The sequence below is a fragment of the Copidosoma floridanum genome, unplaced genomic scaffold (assembly GCF_036245765.1).
Source record: "Copidosoma floridanum isolate Cflo_tuat_1 unplaced genomic scaffold, Cflo_Japanese_pri ptg000006l, whole genome shotgun sequence".
NCBI lineage: Eukaryota > Metazoa > Arthropoda > Insecta > Hymenoptera > Encyrtidae > Copidosoma > Copidosoma floridanum.
The window spans coordinates 20749432-20766075 of record NW_028321883.1 but is presented as its reverse complement, the minus strand read 5'-3'; the positions used below and the strand labels follow the sequence as shown (position 1 = coordinate 20766075).

Here is a 16644-nt window from a genome sequence, read left to right as displayed (position 1 = left end):
TACACCGTACGTACGTATTAGGCATAATAATACGAAGCAAAGAGAGAGAGAGAGGTCGGGTCGCGCTTCGTACCTATACACACGGAGCTTTAATTTTCGGTCAGCCTTGAATCGCCCGAGGACTACTTAACCATATATATAAAATGTGTACGTATTATATGTTGTTCGTATATATGTGCAGTCAAAGCATCGGTGTAGGTCAATGGTTTTTTTTTTTTTTCCTAACGGGTCAAAGAGACCAAGTGAGCTTAAGTATACATTATAATGTACATTCGAGGTAGGCGCTATCGCGTCAACGTGCAGGTATTACGAGTATGGACGATAATAAGCGTACGTACATACATGGATAAATGTTGGTATTACTTGCGAGTGGCCTACTTTTGGTCGGGAATGTATAATTGCTTCCCCTGCAAGAGGGGGACCGGTTTTTGTTGTCGCTACTACTTTATATACCGTATTGTTTTGCGACGATTTTTGACTCCAAATCGGCATTAGGGCCCATACGCCCATTCGTTACATTCGTTTGTCATACTCACTTGCAAAAAAAGCTTCGTCTTTAATCCTTGTAACTCATAGTTATCGCTAACTTCATGTGACTCGGTAACAGCTTAACAAGAAGAATCACCCAAAAACTACGTGGACCCAACCGTTGGACAAAACGTAAGGGGAGTCCCCGTGTCTCCACCATCCAATCCATCGGAGCATTGTGATGACCCAAGACTTCAAACCTCGAGAGCAATTAGACAATGTATCGAAAATATCGCGCAAAACATCTTGTCGCAACATGTTTGCGCTACAGTTGACACTTTTGGTTGCCAGCATAAAGGAGAATGAAGAGACGAGTAAATTAGACGCACAATTGTCGGTCGTCAAATGAGTATACACTTGTGTTCTCATCGAGTGGGGTAAGGGTAAACATTTGGATCTCGATGTATAACGATGTACAGTGAAACTAAAGTATTGGACATACGTATATATGCACGTACCGCTCAACTTTGCACAACTCTGGGGGAAAGGACTCTCGTTCAAATGCGAAGCTTCGAGTATACCGGGGTCAAAAACATATTACAAACTTTCCACAGCTAACGCGCTCTAACAGCACTGCTGGCCCATCGAAAGAAAGTATAGATGCGCCGTATAGTGTTGTACGAAATAAATTCGCGGACGAGCAAATCGGTTGTAGAATCAAAGTGTTTCTTGGCCCGTTGGTTGGGAACGCATCTGCACTCGGGTCGAACGAGCAGACAACTCGGCCTCCTCTTCCGCAGCTGCCCGCTTCCGCACGCGTACTGTTGCACTCTCTCGTCGACCTCGATTCACGATCGGATCATGTATCGTATGTTTTTGCCGCTGCAGAAGCGTTCGTACTGACGTACCTATACATAAGTCTCTCTCTCAATGGCTATACTTGGACAACAATCGAGGATTGTCCCTTACATTCATAGTAGGACATCCATACATGTTATAACCAAAGTATACGCATCAATGCGATACGATGTTGGAACAGCGAACCGATCGATCGTCACGGGGAGGAGGGAAAAAAAACAAAAAGCAGACTGACCTTTTCATCCTCCCTGGACCGAAGCAGCTTCTCGTTCACCTGGTCCCTCTGACTGACCAGCTTCTCTAGTTTCTCGATCTCTCTGGCTTTGCTCTGTATCTCGTCCATCTGTAAAATCACCCATATATGTTATACGCACATATAGAATAACGATCTACACGATTAGTTTGCGGATTAATCGACCCCACCCCTTTTTGAAACGAAGATTACGATGTAACAAGCACGTGTACGCGAACCGTATCGTGGATTGCAACTGCGCTCGAGAAAATACACGTAATGCACTTGCACGATTTTCCGCCGATCGGTATGGCTTTTCGTGATTTACGAGCACCTTACTTGTTACACGTACTCATGTACACCTTGGATCTCGTTGTATCGAAGGTTCAATGATATCGGGGGTCGTTGTGCGCGGCGAATCGAAAAAGCAATCGAGATTATTGGCTATGGGTACAAGTGCACGGAGTTGTATGTGCCCCAGATCGACCGAGTGGGGGGGGGGTAAGGTGATTTTCGCTGTCACGCGGATCGAAAAGTGAAATGGCTCTCGCGGAACGGGGCCGACGGTGTGATAAATCACTTTTGGATTTGGAATGTCCTCGGTGCAGGGGAGGTGGGTGGTTTGGTCGTTTACGATCGTATGGGTATACAGGGAGGTTTACCCCCTATATATATATATATATGCCAAGGGTCGACCATTTGGAAATTAACTCTACACACAACTTAAGCTATATCATTCTTCACTCGCGTAAATTTATCATTGGCGTTGATTTTTAAGGTGTAGGTAATTCTTTGATTATTAATTTACGACATGGACCTCCTTTCGTTGCCTAAAAATGTCCCCAAGCACTTGACGAGCATATTGTGCACGGAACATAGTGTCCGCACACCACGACAACAATAAACTTTGTACTCCCAAGACTGACCCAAACAAGTATTCATCAATGTCCTCGAGAGGTAATTTATATAAACTACGCGCTACGCGCCTGTAGGCGAAACAAAAAATTAATGAAAATGCCGCGATGTTTGCGAAATCGATTTCTGGAACATTTATACGTGTAGGTTTTTGCGGGTGTAACATGTATAACCTATATATAAAGCGCGTGCGATAACTGCAACGAGGAGTATAAGGTGGAAGAGGAAGAGCCTGCCTGGCCAAGATTTCTTGCTCCACTTTTGCACGTGTACCCACGTGTAACTTCGCTTCGCTTCGCGATTCACGATCGGTATATGCTTTGTTTTTTTTTGTTTTTTTTTTTTTCTTTCTTTTAGGAGCTTCTGAGGCTTATTGTGGGCTCGCTTTCATTGTTTATCGTAGTACCTATTGGCATAACCAGCAACGACAACCATATCTACTCAACTCCACGTCATGCACGTGACGAACAATGCCGAACGAGACAAATCCTCCCACCCAATATAATCAAGTGAGAGATTCTAAAATCTGGTTTTTCCTCACCTCGAGAACAAAAACATATAAATGTATATCTTTGGGTGGTTGTACATATGTATATATAAATAGCGGGCCTTCACCTTCACCTTGGCTTTCTACACCAGACAGCCGGTTTTTCGCGTTCCCACACCGCGCCGCCGGTCGAAATTCACTTCTCTTCGGGTGTAATATACGCTGCAGCCGAAAACCTCGATCGTCGAGTAGTATATGCGCGGTACAGAGAGACAATCGTATCTAGGACGGGCCGACGAGTATAATGTAATGTGTGTGTGGCGTGAAGGTAAAGTCGGCTGGGCCGCTGTCGACGGTTTTTCCCCTCCTCGAGGCTTGAACGTGTTACTTTTTAATAAATTGCCTCCTCCTCCTCCTCTATTCCATCAAGATCGGGTTTACTGGTGCATTTGCTCGCGAAATCAGGCGCGTCATCGATGGGAATTTTTCGAAATTTCAAGAATAATTACCTTAACAAGTAATACATCAAATGGAAAAAAAAAGAAGGATTTCAACAGCAGCGTTTTGCAGGTGAAACAACGAGCGAGAGAAAGTCCTCGGAACCCCAACAACAACCGTTTCGCGCCACTGTGAATAATAGACATTCGCGCAACAACTTTTCATGAAAGGGGAAAAAAAAAAAAAAAACAATTCTCACACCTTCGAAAAGGCAAACCGCACCTTTGCACAATTGCAGGTAATCAATAGTATACATGGTGTGGCGGTGAAATTTCGGATGCCAAGCGCATATATACAACACGTACGAGCTTTCCTTATCTCAATCCTGCGGGCATTGAAAATCACGTATGTGCAAGTTCAAGCGGACCTTTTTTCTCCACGCAAACGCGGAATTTAAATCGTTTACTTTCCCTCATGCACAAAGTACTGTACACCTCGTGCGCATTAAATTTATTTACATCAAAAATCGCCGCCGTCGCGCAATCGATACCCGAAAGAGAAAGGGCTTCTGGTGCCCACCCACCCACCAACGTGGCAATTATATAGATCGACGATGTGTGTATATTATATAGTTGTGCTGCTAACTTATACCGAGAGATCAGCCATATAGTTTTCGAGATGAAGTTGGAGAGTTTTACGCGTATACCTATATGAACGTCGGTTCACCTATTATGGCTACCATGTAACTTCTCGGGGGAAAATTGTGGGAAATAACAGAGGATGATGGAGTAATGGAAAGTTCCTTTCGGACGTCGGGCCATTTTTTTTCTATCATTAATAGTTGCGTGCAATTCCTTTGACGTTTGTTTTTTCATCACGTGTGAAAGTGAAATCTTGATCCTTTGGCTGTACGGACTGGAAGGGATGTTTTCGTGAGAGATGTCCTTGTTTGTGTCCTTTTTTATTCGTTGTGCACGAAATCTTTTGATTAATCCATTTGGAGATGGATAAATGCTATCGTAATAAAATATCGTTGTACGTCGAGCTTCAAAAAAAAAAAAAAAAATCTAAATTAAACTTTCTGAGAGCCAAGGAATTTCGAGTCAAGGATACGATACATCAGGGGCACGTGTCTGACGTAACTATAAATACGCACACGTGAGTCTTGCCGATCAATTTTGAGATAAACTATATGGAGTACCCGTTGTAACAACACAGAGTCTGCAAAAGTTAAATTACTCAAAAAAAAAAAAAAAAATCCGTTGTCTCGCAGATCAGTTTGAAAATTCATAGTTAAAGTTTTGAATTAAAATAATCAAAAACAAGCGTGGTTCGCTTCGCGCGACTCCAACTTCGGTGTCCGTGGCTCCGACGAAGCTTCCACCATAAATCAGACGACACACGTTGCAGCATAGGTAGACCCAATAACGTACCAATCATGTCCCATGCATCGGCCGTAACAAAGTGCCTAAGGGAGAGGGAGATTATTGAAGTACCTCGGCCACGCGGACTTCTTATCTCGCGTTACTTTTCGCGCACGTGTTCGCAAAGAGAACCGCTTGGCGTGTCCCTCGAATCGTATTCCAATCCACGGCTGGTCGGGCGAAAAGTGCAAAGCAGAGCTTCTCGGAAACTACGGTAAAATTAACCAAGCGAGGCTCTGGTTTCGTTCCGTCGTTTTGTCCCTCGAGAACAATGCCACGGCAAAACGGGACTACTTTTGACGCTTCGACGATAAACCACACTCGCAGCCACTATACTTTGTGCAGCTGACGATGGGAAAAAAAATGCCACCGTAAACTGCAGGTGTGGTTATTCCGATCATATATCTATCTGCTGCCTTTCATCTTCCCCGGTCTTTTTGCCCTCTTTCACGAAAGTTTCGACAACAGGTGCCCACTTTTTGCCAAAGTTCATATGACAACAATATAAAATCGTGTCGATTTTCGGTGTGCTTCAGTGCCATTATTTTTGAGCATAAACTTGATAATGGTTGGAAATTTTATATCAAGTTGCCGTCAATGCGCATGTGTAGATCGATTGGTGGGTGAAAAAAATGTGGCAAGATCACCGAGCGACAAATGGCATTTTTATTTTTTTGCAGTTCACCAAAACTTTCAATACCTCGCACATTTTTTTTCAAACATAGTAAAGGGAAAAGAAAAATATTTACAATCAATTCACACGCATACGTGTATGGCACGCGGGAGAGATAGAGTAGCGTGGAATGTCACACTGACGCGATACGGCACATTACGGAGAGGGGAAAAAAAAAAGAAAACAGCGTTACCCTTGGCCATTCGCTTAATGCGAAGCGAACAATACAAAAAACGCGCGCCTCATTCGTCTCGAGTTGGTATACACTGTTGGTACACGGAGTTGGTAAGTATACGGTAAATTGACAGAGGCGTATAAATCAGGGCGTATACGTGCAATTCCTACACGTCTCGCATTGCGATCGACGGACTGATATGAAATCGACTTTGTACGCGTATGTATACGTGTAACATAGGTATTCTCTCGCGCAGTGGCAGGAATTATCCTTGAAAAGAGCAAGCTCTAATCTGCGACACCTGATGGGTGTATACTGATATTCTGTGCTTGTTTTTTTTTTTTTTTTTTTTTTTTTTTTTTTGTGTAAGTGATTTTACACGGTATGCACGTCTGACTTCTTTACTCTCTCGATGTTACTCGATTATTTTTAACCAGGGGAGATTTTTCATTTCCAGAGGGTTGATCGATCGAAGGAAATCCATTGTAGAAACTACTGTTTGTTTATCAAACTTTTTTTATTTTACAAGTAATGGTATTGACGGAAAACTGGAAATGAGCGAAAAATAATAAATAAAACATACAAAATCTCCGAAACACGAAATCCAGCCCAAGAAATGTATCCCGTATACCTTCACGCATCGGGCATAAAAATTCAATTGTCTGCGAGTCGCATCGAGTCGCATTCCTCGCCGTCGAAAGTGAGATTCGCGATCCCGGGAGCCCGATTTTTGCATTTTTATTTTGCGAGCGAAGAACCTTATCTCAATCAAACTCGCAGCGTCTTTTTTTCTTTCTCCCCCGTCATTGTATTCAAAACCGCGACTTGTTTTCATTCGGCCACCGACTCCGTGAATTTCCAAAGATATATTCCCGTGTACAACGTTTCTCAATGAACAATTTTCTTTCCGAAAATAAAATGAAAAGTTAACATATGTTGGAATTGAGTTGTACTAATGTCAATCACTTTGCCACGAAACGTATAAGCAAAAAACACACTTTTAAAAGCTGCCTTTCGTATAATAATGATGTACTTTTCTCGAACAAATTACTTTTCTAAATCTATATGAAAACTACGAATGCTCTTTCAAAGTTCAGAGATATGAAAAAAAAAAAAAAAAAGTAATAATTTACGTCATCCAAGAAAGTCGTACACCCGCGATAAACCCAACAACCCGAATTTCCCAAATGAATTATACGTAAAGTGAGCCTTTAAATTTCTCTAAAACGTGTAGTACAAGCGAGAAAGCACGCAATGCGCACCAATAAATCTGCTCTGTTACACCAACAACAAAAAAAGAGAGGATGATGATAAAACTACACTCCGGAATAATCGCATGTTGGAATATCCATATCCAAAGTGAAACGCTAAAAGTGTATATAATACGCAACGACCTCATCTCTGATTCCACCCGGCTCTCTTTATTTTCCGCAAACTCTTCCTTTCACCCGTACAACACCTTGTGTATGTTAAACTATTACCCCCTTGACTAGTGCTTTTTTTTTTTTTTTTTTTTTTTTCAAAGAAAAAAGACTCTCTCTTTTTTGCCAAAGAAAGGAAAAAAACGCGAGGAAAGGGAGTAAAACGCACGAGAGATGCGCGACAATGTACCGCATCTAAATATGGCATGGAACAAGATAGAGGCAGAGAATCCAGAGATATTGTATTTCTCCTTTGCGGAATATCAAAAAGAACTGGAGGGACAAAACAAGGTATTTGGAAAAAGAGAACGAGCCTTTTTTTTTTCTTTTGTTCTTTATCAAGTGTGACGGCTAAGGGTATTGGTTACAAAATTATCTCGATTTAGTGTTGTACAAGTATAGCCAACTTCAACATTTTTCGAAATCTGTATTACCTATAGTGATTGTTTCAACGATGAGCTTTTGCCAATTGGGCAGTCGACCCACGATTATACGGATTCTCGAAAATAAATTGCACCCCATCAGTTAAATCCCTGTCGTGTGCATCCATACACGATCCACGCCCCTGCACGCGAGCCAACCGAAACGATTGGCAACAAAATCACTACAATATAATATACCGGCGCGAGGTGACAACCAACGACTACATGCATAACGGGGAACCCCGGAACTTTCAAGTTCAGAGAAAAGAAAAAGTGCCGGTCGAGGGTACATACGCCGGCCGGCTAATACACATGTACCTCGGCCGGTAGAGTACATTACGCAACGAAAACAGCATGCGACAAAGGAAAATTCTCGGGGGATGTACTTATATGGTCGTGTGTATTACAACAGAGCCCTTACGTGCAGGTAAAAGAGAGAGAGAAACGAAATAAGTACAACTACACCCGCCTATACGCGAGAGGAGCGTGCGAAAGTGCCGCTTGCGCGCATTCATTGTATACCTCTCCTCATTCTTTCTTGAATATACCTAGTAGTCGTAGGGTCGTGTGGTATCCTTTTTTTTTTTTTTTTTTTTTTTTTTGTTTTTGCCATCAGGCTCTCTCTCCCCGTGTGCTGTTAGTTTCAGGGTAATCTACCGTCTACTCTCCGAGCTTTGCTATATGCGCCGCCACGCTCAATCTCTTCCTCCTCCTCCTCTTCTACTTTACGTCTCTGTTTCTTCGCACCGCGCGGCAACTATACGACGACCTAACAGTTTTGCCTGATGCAGTTCTCCTCGCATGCCCTCCTCCTCCTCCTCTTCTTTTCTTTTTGCCATTTCCGCGAGAGAATCTCTCTCTCTGCTCGTGCATCGCGGGACTTCTTGGTTGCATGTATATACATACACATTCTTATCTTACCTGCGTGCACAACGACTTCTCACGTGAAAGAATGACATGCGATCGGGTGCGAGATTTTATCCGATGGTCCCTGTATTGCGAGGAGACTGCGTGGGAGTATATATACGCCGACGATGATGATGTTCGGGGAGAGGATGCTTTTTTCACGTCTCCCCCCGTTTTCCTCTATCCGTAATTTTTTTTTTTTTTTTTTTTTTTTCTATTCTAAGCCTAACAAAAATAAAAATTTCCGTATCACTGCTCGTATGGGTGTCGTTTTAGCAACTTGTTCGAGTCGCTTGAACCGACGTCGGGTCATTAGTTTTAATCAGCTTGATGGTATGGTGCAGAGGCCGTGAGAAGAGGAAGAGAATGGAAAGAAAAATATGAAGCGGTAACGGGGAAAAACTGTATCGTGACATCCACGTGGTGGAAGTTAATGTAATAGCAGCGACTGTGGGGTGTGGTTATATTATTATCCGTATATATATTCTCTCAGCGACGAAGCTCCACTTGCCTGGCCATTGTTTTTCTCAACTCTCTACTACTAGTGCATTTTAATACGTATATACCTACTCGTACGCGTGCATTTTGGGGCCGTTATAATACTTACGTTGTGCGAGATGAGGCTTGGGTACTTGTTTAATTTTTTTTTTTTTTTTTTTTAATATAATTGGTAGCCGAAAGTGCGGTGCATCGTTAAATTTTTTGCTAAAAAACATTTTTCAATACTGCTTACGACACGGGAGTAAACACAATATTTTTTGCAGCAGTAAACATTTATTACAGTCTAAAAGAAACAACAGTTTTAACGAAAAACAAAAAAAAAATAAACAAAAATATTGTCAGAATATTGTTTTGAAAAAGTAATAAAACGTTTGATTTTTGATGCATTAACTTGAGCTTCAAAAATTTTTTACCTCAAAAAATGCTTTTAAGAAAAAAATTTTCTTACAAAAATCCATAAATTAATCGTGCCATTGCAGCGGTCATTTCTAACAGACTTTTTTTTTTTATTTAATTCGGTTACGTGTATTCAAATGAATTTTGATTATTTATGCAGTACTGCTATTCTACACACTAAATATTTATTTTTATTTTTATTTTACATATAATTTACAGCACTACTCGACACATCGTATCGCATGTAATGTATTGAAATCGTCATAAAAATATCTAAAATAAATTAAATCACTATGGTTAAAAATAAACTCGTTTTTTTTTTTCAAGCTTCCGCCTTTTCCCACCGCTCGCACCAAAGACACCCCCTCACGCGCAACTCCGCAATGATAATCACCGGAGATGATCGTCCGGCGGACGCGTGGACACCGGCATCAGGAATATTTCTCGCTCACGCAATGCTGGACCAACGCTCTGTGCCCAAAACAACAACAAAGTACAAAACACATCGCCCGCTCACATTCTCACCCGACTCTGAGGAAAAAAAAAAAAAAAAAAGAAAAAAAAACAGCAGCAACACAAGCCCCTGACGTTCTTGGCACGCAGAACGTAAGTTTAGACCCTCCGTTTTTCTCTCGGGTCCGCCGCTCGTTAAAATCCACTTTGAGGTAGGCTCCATTATGGGCGCGTGCGCGTCGGAATTATTGCAGTGGGCGGATCGTTCGCTCTCCCGGTCACCGACTGCCGACCGCTGCTGCATCAGCGCTACTCCATGTACATATATATTACTATACGTGCATGCAAACTATGGGAAACACTTTTATATTATACCTATATGGCTCGTATAAGCGAGTAAAAATTTTTATGTTAATAGCTGGGATACCTATACAAGGGGGAGGATCGGTCCACGGATGGAGCTTTTTGTTGCCAGTCGCTTTATCATTGATTATACCGTTGCCAAGTGCTAATTTATATTTACTATGTATGGTGTGGAATAAAATTATTCATTCCCTTATTAAGGTTTTGATATCTATTTCTTTTTTTTTCTTTTTTTTTTGTTTTTACGTTTTACAGGGAACGTAGGTAGGCCGATGGTTGTGCAATATTTTATTGGCAAAGTAACTGTGTTCATAGAAATGTAATAAATAAAAAAAAAAAAAAAAACTATACACATTGTATCCATAGCTAAAGTTTCCTCCAAAAGTTGGTTTTTGTAAAGGACCAGAGCTTCTGTTAATCTCGATTCAAGTCAAAGATCAACCAAAAATTCCTGAAAGTATCAGTCATCGCTCCGCAAAAAAAGCAGTAAGCGTTGCATATTTGACCGGACACTCGGAGGCACGCAAGGAAAATAGAAAAAAAAAAAAAAAAAATGAAAAAAAAAAACGAAAAATCAATTAAAAATAAAAGAACTCGTCCGAAGAAAGACTCGGGATAAACAGACGTAGGGGCAAGTGGAGAGAAAAAATTTATCGTTATCTTAAATTGGAGCAGAGCACGCAAAAATCGCTGAAATTAGTGTGGGAAGATGCCAGAAGGACGAAAAGGGGGAGGAGCGAAATGCCTCGGATAATAACAGGTCGAGTTGTGCCCCGGGGACAACAAAGTTGGCAGTATATACATGCGTGGCCGAGCGCAACATGGTGATGGTATACTTATCAGGGGCCTGATGATGCAGCTCCCATTGTCCGCGCACATCGTGTGTACGCGCCCTCGAGCTTCATTTTCTATATTCATTTTGCCTCGCTTTGTCTCTTTTTCTCTCGCCCTTTGCTCGTGGGGGAAAACGACCAACGACAGAGACGACGATACAAAACATTGCAGGCTCTTGGGGCAATTAGAAATTTTTTTTTACTCTTTTCGAGCTATCTTTAACATCGAACGTTCACACGAAATCAATGACTTTTAGCTCTTTGGTGTAGAAAAAAAAATTCTGCCGCTCTTTCAAGTTACATTTTCATTTCATCCATAGGATCTGTGATATTTTATAGTCTTGCAGAAATTAAAAGTGTCTAAAATACGTACACTTTATTTTGCATCCTCTACTATGATATCATTTGAAGAAAAAATAACTTTTTTTAATTTTTAACATCGAGGAATGAAACTATAAGGAAAAAAAGACAGTTTTTCGAAGTGTATGTTTCCAGTAAATATTGGCTACTGATCGAAGAAAGTAATCTCAAGTAAATTACCAACGAGTTATCTTAGACTAGATAAAAATTATACGATGGACGAAAACTAAAAAGTTGCTTAAAGAAAAATTTATTCAAAATTCGTTAAAAGATTATGTACAAAAGTTATTGAGCAAAAAGAATAAAAAATTACAACACGGTGTTTGTTGCCTTGATTTTAAAAATTAAATTTCCGAAAAATCGTCCATTCGAAGCATCGATCGGTTGGCGAATCGGTCGAGATTAATAGTGGGCGAAATCACGATTTCTCCGATCGACTCGACTGAAAAGGTATGAAAAAGACACCCGAGAAACAATAAAGCATCTCCCCACGATCGGTGCCATTATAGATAAGTATATCACAGCAGCAACTCTTCTAGCTTCTGCTTCGACAAAAGGGAGCAAAACCCCGAGAGGCCCTTGACATTGACCGTCCGAATGTAATCGTACAACCGACGCATTCGCTGCACGTCGCAGACGAACGCCAAGGGACATAGGAGACCGAAGTTTTGCCGTTTGACGAAATAGTGGACAAAGTAGGAAAACAAAATGAAATAGAAGAGCATTGGGCGGGAACTAGCTGCTGCCGCTGCCTCCGGCCGACTCACCATCTTAATCGTGTCGCTGCGCAGGGCTCGTTGCAACCCTGTCATTTCCGCCTCGTGTTTCTCGTGCTCCTGTCTCACCTCGGCCGCCCGCGCCCTGCCGCATTCCTCGGCAATCTGCAAAGTATGGGAGGCGTTAAAATAACATTGGTGCACAGTACAAAGAATGCACAGGTCTTCGATGAAAATGAAAATTTATTGTTTGTTTTTTTTTTTTTTTTTTTTTTTTTTTTTTTTTTTCTAATTCGCGGTGCGTGGGATGTCGTTAGCCGAATGAATCATCGCCACACATGAGTTATCATCGCTTCCAACATAATGTAACATCATAGTGTGTATCATTCGGAAGATTGAGTAGTTTGATCGTTGATATACTTACTTAGGTACATCCCGATGTTTTAATGTGTTCTTAAAACTATTTCGTCGTATAACTTGCAAGCTGACTTCTGATGATGTGAATTTTAGTTGATCAATTTTTTATTTTGTTTATAAAAATGTTGTTTTTGAATTTAACTGTATTTTTTTTTCTAAGTATACTAAATGATGAAAAAAACAAAGATAACTTTGCGTTTCAATTTATACACACGTGCAAAAATAGGTTGCATCCTTCGCGGCGCGATATCAGTATCGTATATAAGAGCGCGCGTCTTTTACTTGAAACTCTCGGGCGCGTTCGGTAGTATTCGTGATTTTTCGGAGCTCGTATTTTTCAATGACACGCAAAAAGCACTTCTGATAATACTTATTTCATAGCGTCAGCGGACTTTTCCTTATAGTGCAAGTTCAAAAGTGTACACGATAATAAAAGTAGGCACAGTGTATCTAAAATACGTTTCTTCGGTCTACTTTTTATTTTTTTTTAACTCTTGTTTAATTTAAAAACTGAATTTTCATAATATTTTCATTAAAGGCGTACTAGTTATTATCAACTGTTGTTGACTATTTTTAACAAGTTACTATAGAGTTTTATATGTTTCAGAAATACGAACGACTAATAATGAATCAAATACAATTTTTTTTTTTTTAAATTTATATTGAGTTATGTAACAAAACACTAGATAATAGATATCGAAAATTCATCACATTTTGAAGTAATGAAATTAAAGTAATGATATGTATTCAGGAGTGCGAATAAACAACGACAAAATACTATCAGAGTAGAGTCAGTAGAATAAGAAAACTTTAAGTATGACAAAACTTTTTATGGCAAATGGAACTGATGAGTAAGTAAAAAACTGCACAATCACTTCAATAATTTCTACCTGTGTTTTCGTTACCCAACTTTTGTACAACTAGTTATCCATTGTAATCCAGGCTTGATAAGTGTTTTTTCAAGTGTCTCTTAACATACGCACGTCAGTGACATGAATGGCTTTTCCATTTTTACTTAAACAATTTTATATGCATCGTAACTTTAACTTGTATTAAACATTCAATGGCCAATGACTAAACAACAAAGTTTTAAATAAGATAGTCTCAAAATGTATTCAGCCATGTACATGTGTATGGTAATGACTTTTGTATTTTCAAGGTAATTATAAAAAGACTTTCATCTTTATCGATTTTCATATTATATTTTATTAAAGTACATTGTATATAGGATTGTTGCACAGTCAATATGTGCTCAAAATCATTGTGATTTTGAATTAAAATTACCGGAAGGGTTTTCTGTTGGGGTTGGCACATCGTCCTATCAGATCGAAGGAGCCTGGAATGTTAGCGGTGAGTAAATGATTCCCATGGTTTTCAATTATTGATTTTTTTTTAAATATATCACTTGGCAGTTTAATTACTGACAATACTCGTTCATTTGTGTGTAGATAAGGGTGAAAGCGTTTGGGATAGATTTGTACACGAAAACCCGCAAAAAATTGTGAATCAATCAACCGGGGATGTTGCGTGTGATTCTTACCACAAGTACAAAGAGGATATAAAACTTATCAAGGAAATGGGGGTAAGTTAAGTTGTACCTAAAAGTAAAGTTTTCTGATTAAAAAAAAAAAAAATGTAATTATTATTATTAAAAAGCTTGAAAAAATATGAATTCGTCAGTTACAATTTGTAAAATTTCATACAAAGCTCCACCACTATCGATTCTCTCTCAGTTGGCCAAGAATCTTACCAACTGGCTATTCTCACATTGTCAGCAAAGACGGTCTCAAGTACTACCACGATTTATTGGATGAGCTCGAAAAAAATCAACTAGCCCCGTTTGTAACGATCTATCATTGGGATCATCCGGAGGCTTTACAAAAATTGGGTGGCTGGATGAACGAGTTGATGGTCGATCTTTTCGGTGATTATGCCAGAGTCGTATTTCGGCAATTTGGAAGCAAAGTAAAATTTTTTACCACGATCAACGAGCCCCACGCTATCTGCAGGGATGGCTACAAAACGGGTAGCCAAGCTCCAGGTATCAAAAGCATTTTTTTTTTATGAAATATCAACCAAAAATTTACCCTTTTAATTTTTCAAAAGGTTACAGACTTGGCGCGACTGCAGAATATATCTGTGGTCACAACATTTTAAAAGCTCACGCACGTGCTTATCACATATACAACGATGAATTTCGAGCCGAGCAAGGGGGCAAAGTGGGAATAGCCATACCGTGTCAGTATTACTTTGTCAAAAGCGAGAAAGATATGGATGCGCGAGAACGAGCTTTTCAATTCAATTGTGGTAGATTTTCCCATCCAATATTTTCTGGCAAGGGTGACTATCCGGACATAGTCAAGCAAAAAGTTGCGGAAAAGAGCAAAATTGAGGGACGAAACCGATCAAAGTTGCCTGTTTTTTCGGAGGAATGGATTCAATATATAAAGTAATTTTTTTGCACGATTTCCACGAAAATTGATAAACGCCACGTTGACTCGTCGAATATTAAAATAAGAAAATAATTTTTACGTATTCAGATATGATTTGTTATTCAAACAAAAATCGTCATTTCAAAGTTTGATAAAACAAAAACTCTATTAAAAATAGTATTTTTCTAATTTTAAAAAATGGTGTTGATTAATTCAGCTGATTATCTTAACTTCAAGTTCTGACGAAAGATTTCGATTTGGGTATACCTAGGAAAAACCAGCGGAACATAATCGAAGTGCATGCATTTATAAAAAATTGATTTAAAGAGCTACTATTTTTTTTTTTTTTTTTTTTTTTTTTTTTGTATTTCAGAGGTACATCCGATTATTTTGGGTTAAATCATTACACTTCGGCAATTGTGGAGAGTGTTTTGCCGAGCAACGAAACAAAGGAAGAAAATGATGCAGATGTTGTTTTTAGTTATGATCCTAAGTGGCCCAATACAACCAGCTCTTGGCTCAAGGTGAGTAAATAATAATCTTTGAAAAAATCTTTTGAGCAAACAGATCGTTAATATACCTTTAAAAAATCATGCAGATAGTACCCGAAGGCTTACGCAACGTGCTCAAGAAATTAAAATTAGAGTACAATAATCCGCCAGTATATATTTTAGAAAATGGCGTCTCTGGCGGAGCACTAACAGACTCCCAACGAGTCAGTTACTTGCATGGATACACGCAGCAGATGCTGATAGCTATGAAACACGACAAGTGTGACGTTAGAGCCTATACCATTTGGAGTTTGTTGGACAATTTCGAATGGGACAGAGGCTACAGGTAAGAGCTTTGCTGTATTAAAATATTTTTCACCGATTGTTGCTATAATTTTTTTTTTAATTTACTGGTTTCTAGCGAGCGATTTGGGCTCGTCAGTGTAAATTTTGACGATTATAATCGCACTCGGACGCCTAAAATGTCATCGAAATGGGTAAAAAAATTTGTTTCGTCTCCAACGTGTACGTCTCACAATGAAGTAAATTTATTTTAAAAATTGTTTAAACTTTTTTAAACAATTCAGATTTGACTGCAATAAATAGCATACCTCACAGTTTTTATAATCCTGTATAGGATCCAAACAGAACGAAAACTACGGAGAAATCAGCAAACTAATTTTCTACAGTATTACGTACTCGAAAAGTACACAAAAATGTTCAAACATCGTTTTTCTAAGTCAAATAAAAATTAATTCAAAAATTGTTGATGTCGTTACATTAAATCAAGAATGTGGTGTTAATAAACTCACGCAATATATTAGAGCATTAAAATATTACATCTATACGTACATAATATTACGCCATTTGTTTATGATACAAATAAATTTTGTGAGTAAATGTTTTTCCACTACAAGAATGATTGAAATGTTATTCTAATAGTAAAAAATGTTTACATTTAAAAAAATTTGTATTCGATCTACTGTAAAGTTGCCAGCAACAGCAATGTCAATTGATAAGTTCGTCGGTTGAATTAATGAAGCATACTATGATAACATGAACTAAATACGTTTGAATCTGTGTCGAGTCGAGCATCTTAAAACATATCGATTTTTATATTTTTAGCATTGCACTTAATAAAAATTGTATGATATCTCACTTGAATTCCAAATAGCCTATTCAGTCTCATTAGTTTCATACCAGCATTTAGTGGAGAATAAAGTGTCACGAGAAAACACAAAATAAGTTATTTATCTAAAACTT

The 16644-nt window shown here is 39.2% G+C and overlaps 2 protein-coding genes across 2 annotated transcripts in view; one reads left to right on the top strand and one right to left on the bottom strand.

The window, feature by feature from the left end:
• LOC106639460 (uncharacterized) overlaps nt 1–16644 on the bottom strand; it is a 79496-nt gene that overhangs the window by 54278 nt on the left and 8574 nt on the right. The window contains exons 5-6 of the mRNA XM_089598241.1: nt 12093–12206; nt 1562–1669 (exon numbers count right to left, since the gene is read on the bottom strand). Coding sequence (XP_089454367.1) covers nt 1562–1669; nt 12093–12206 — 222 coding nt within the window. The remainder of the gene's footprint in view (nt 1–1561; nt 1670–12092; nt 12207–16644) is intronic.
• LOC106646446 (myrosinase 1-like) lies at nt 13534–16376 on the top strand. Its single transcript, XM_089598460.1, has 9 exons — nt 13534–13617; nt 13687–13808; nt 13907–14040; nt 14166–14499; nt 14565–14907; nt 15264–15414; nt 15489–15727; nt 15803–15878; nt 15969–16376. Exons 1-9 carry the CDS (start codon nt 13568–13570, stop codon nt 15972–15974), a joined length of 1455 nt encoding a protein of 484 aa, XP_089454586.1. The 5' UTR covers nt 13534–13567; the 3' UTR covers nt 15975–16376.

Excerpts from the sequence above, each read along its gene's own strand:
- LOC106646446 (XM_089598460.1), top strand. The coding sequence starts at position 13,568 with ATGTATTCAGCCATGTACATGTGTATGGTAATGACTTTTGTATTTTCA. Across the intron at positions 14,500-14,564 it reads AACGGGTAGCCAAGCTCCAG|GTTACAGACTTGGCGCGACT; the intron begins GTATCAAAAGCA and ends ATTTTTCAAAAG. Across the intron at positions 15,415-15,488 it reads CAACCAGCTCTTGGCTCAAG|ATAGTACCCGAAGGCTTACG; the intron begins GTGAGTAAATAA and ends AAAATCATGCAG.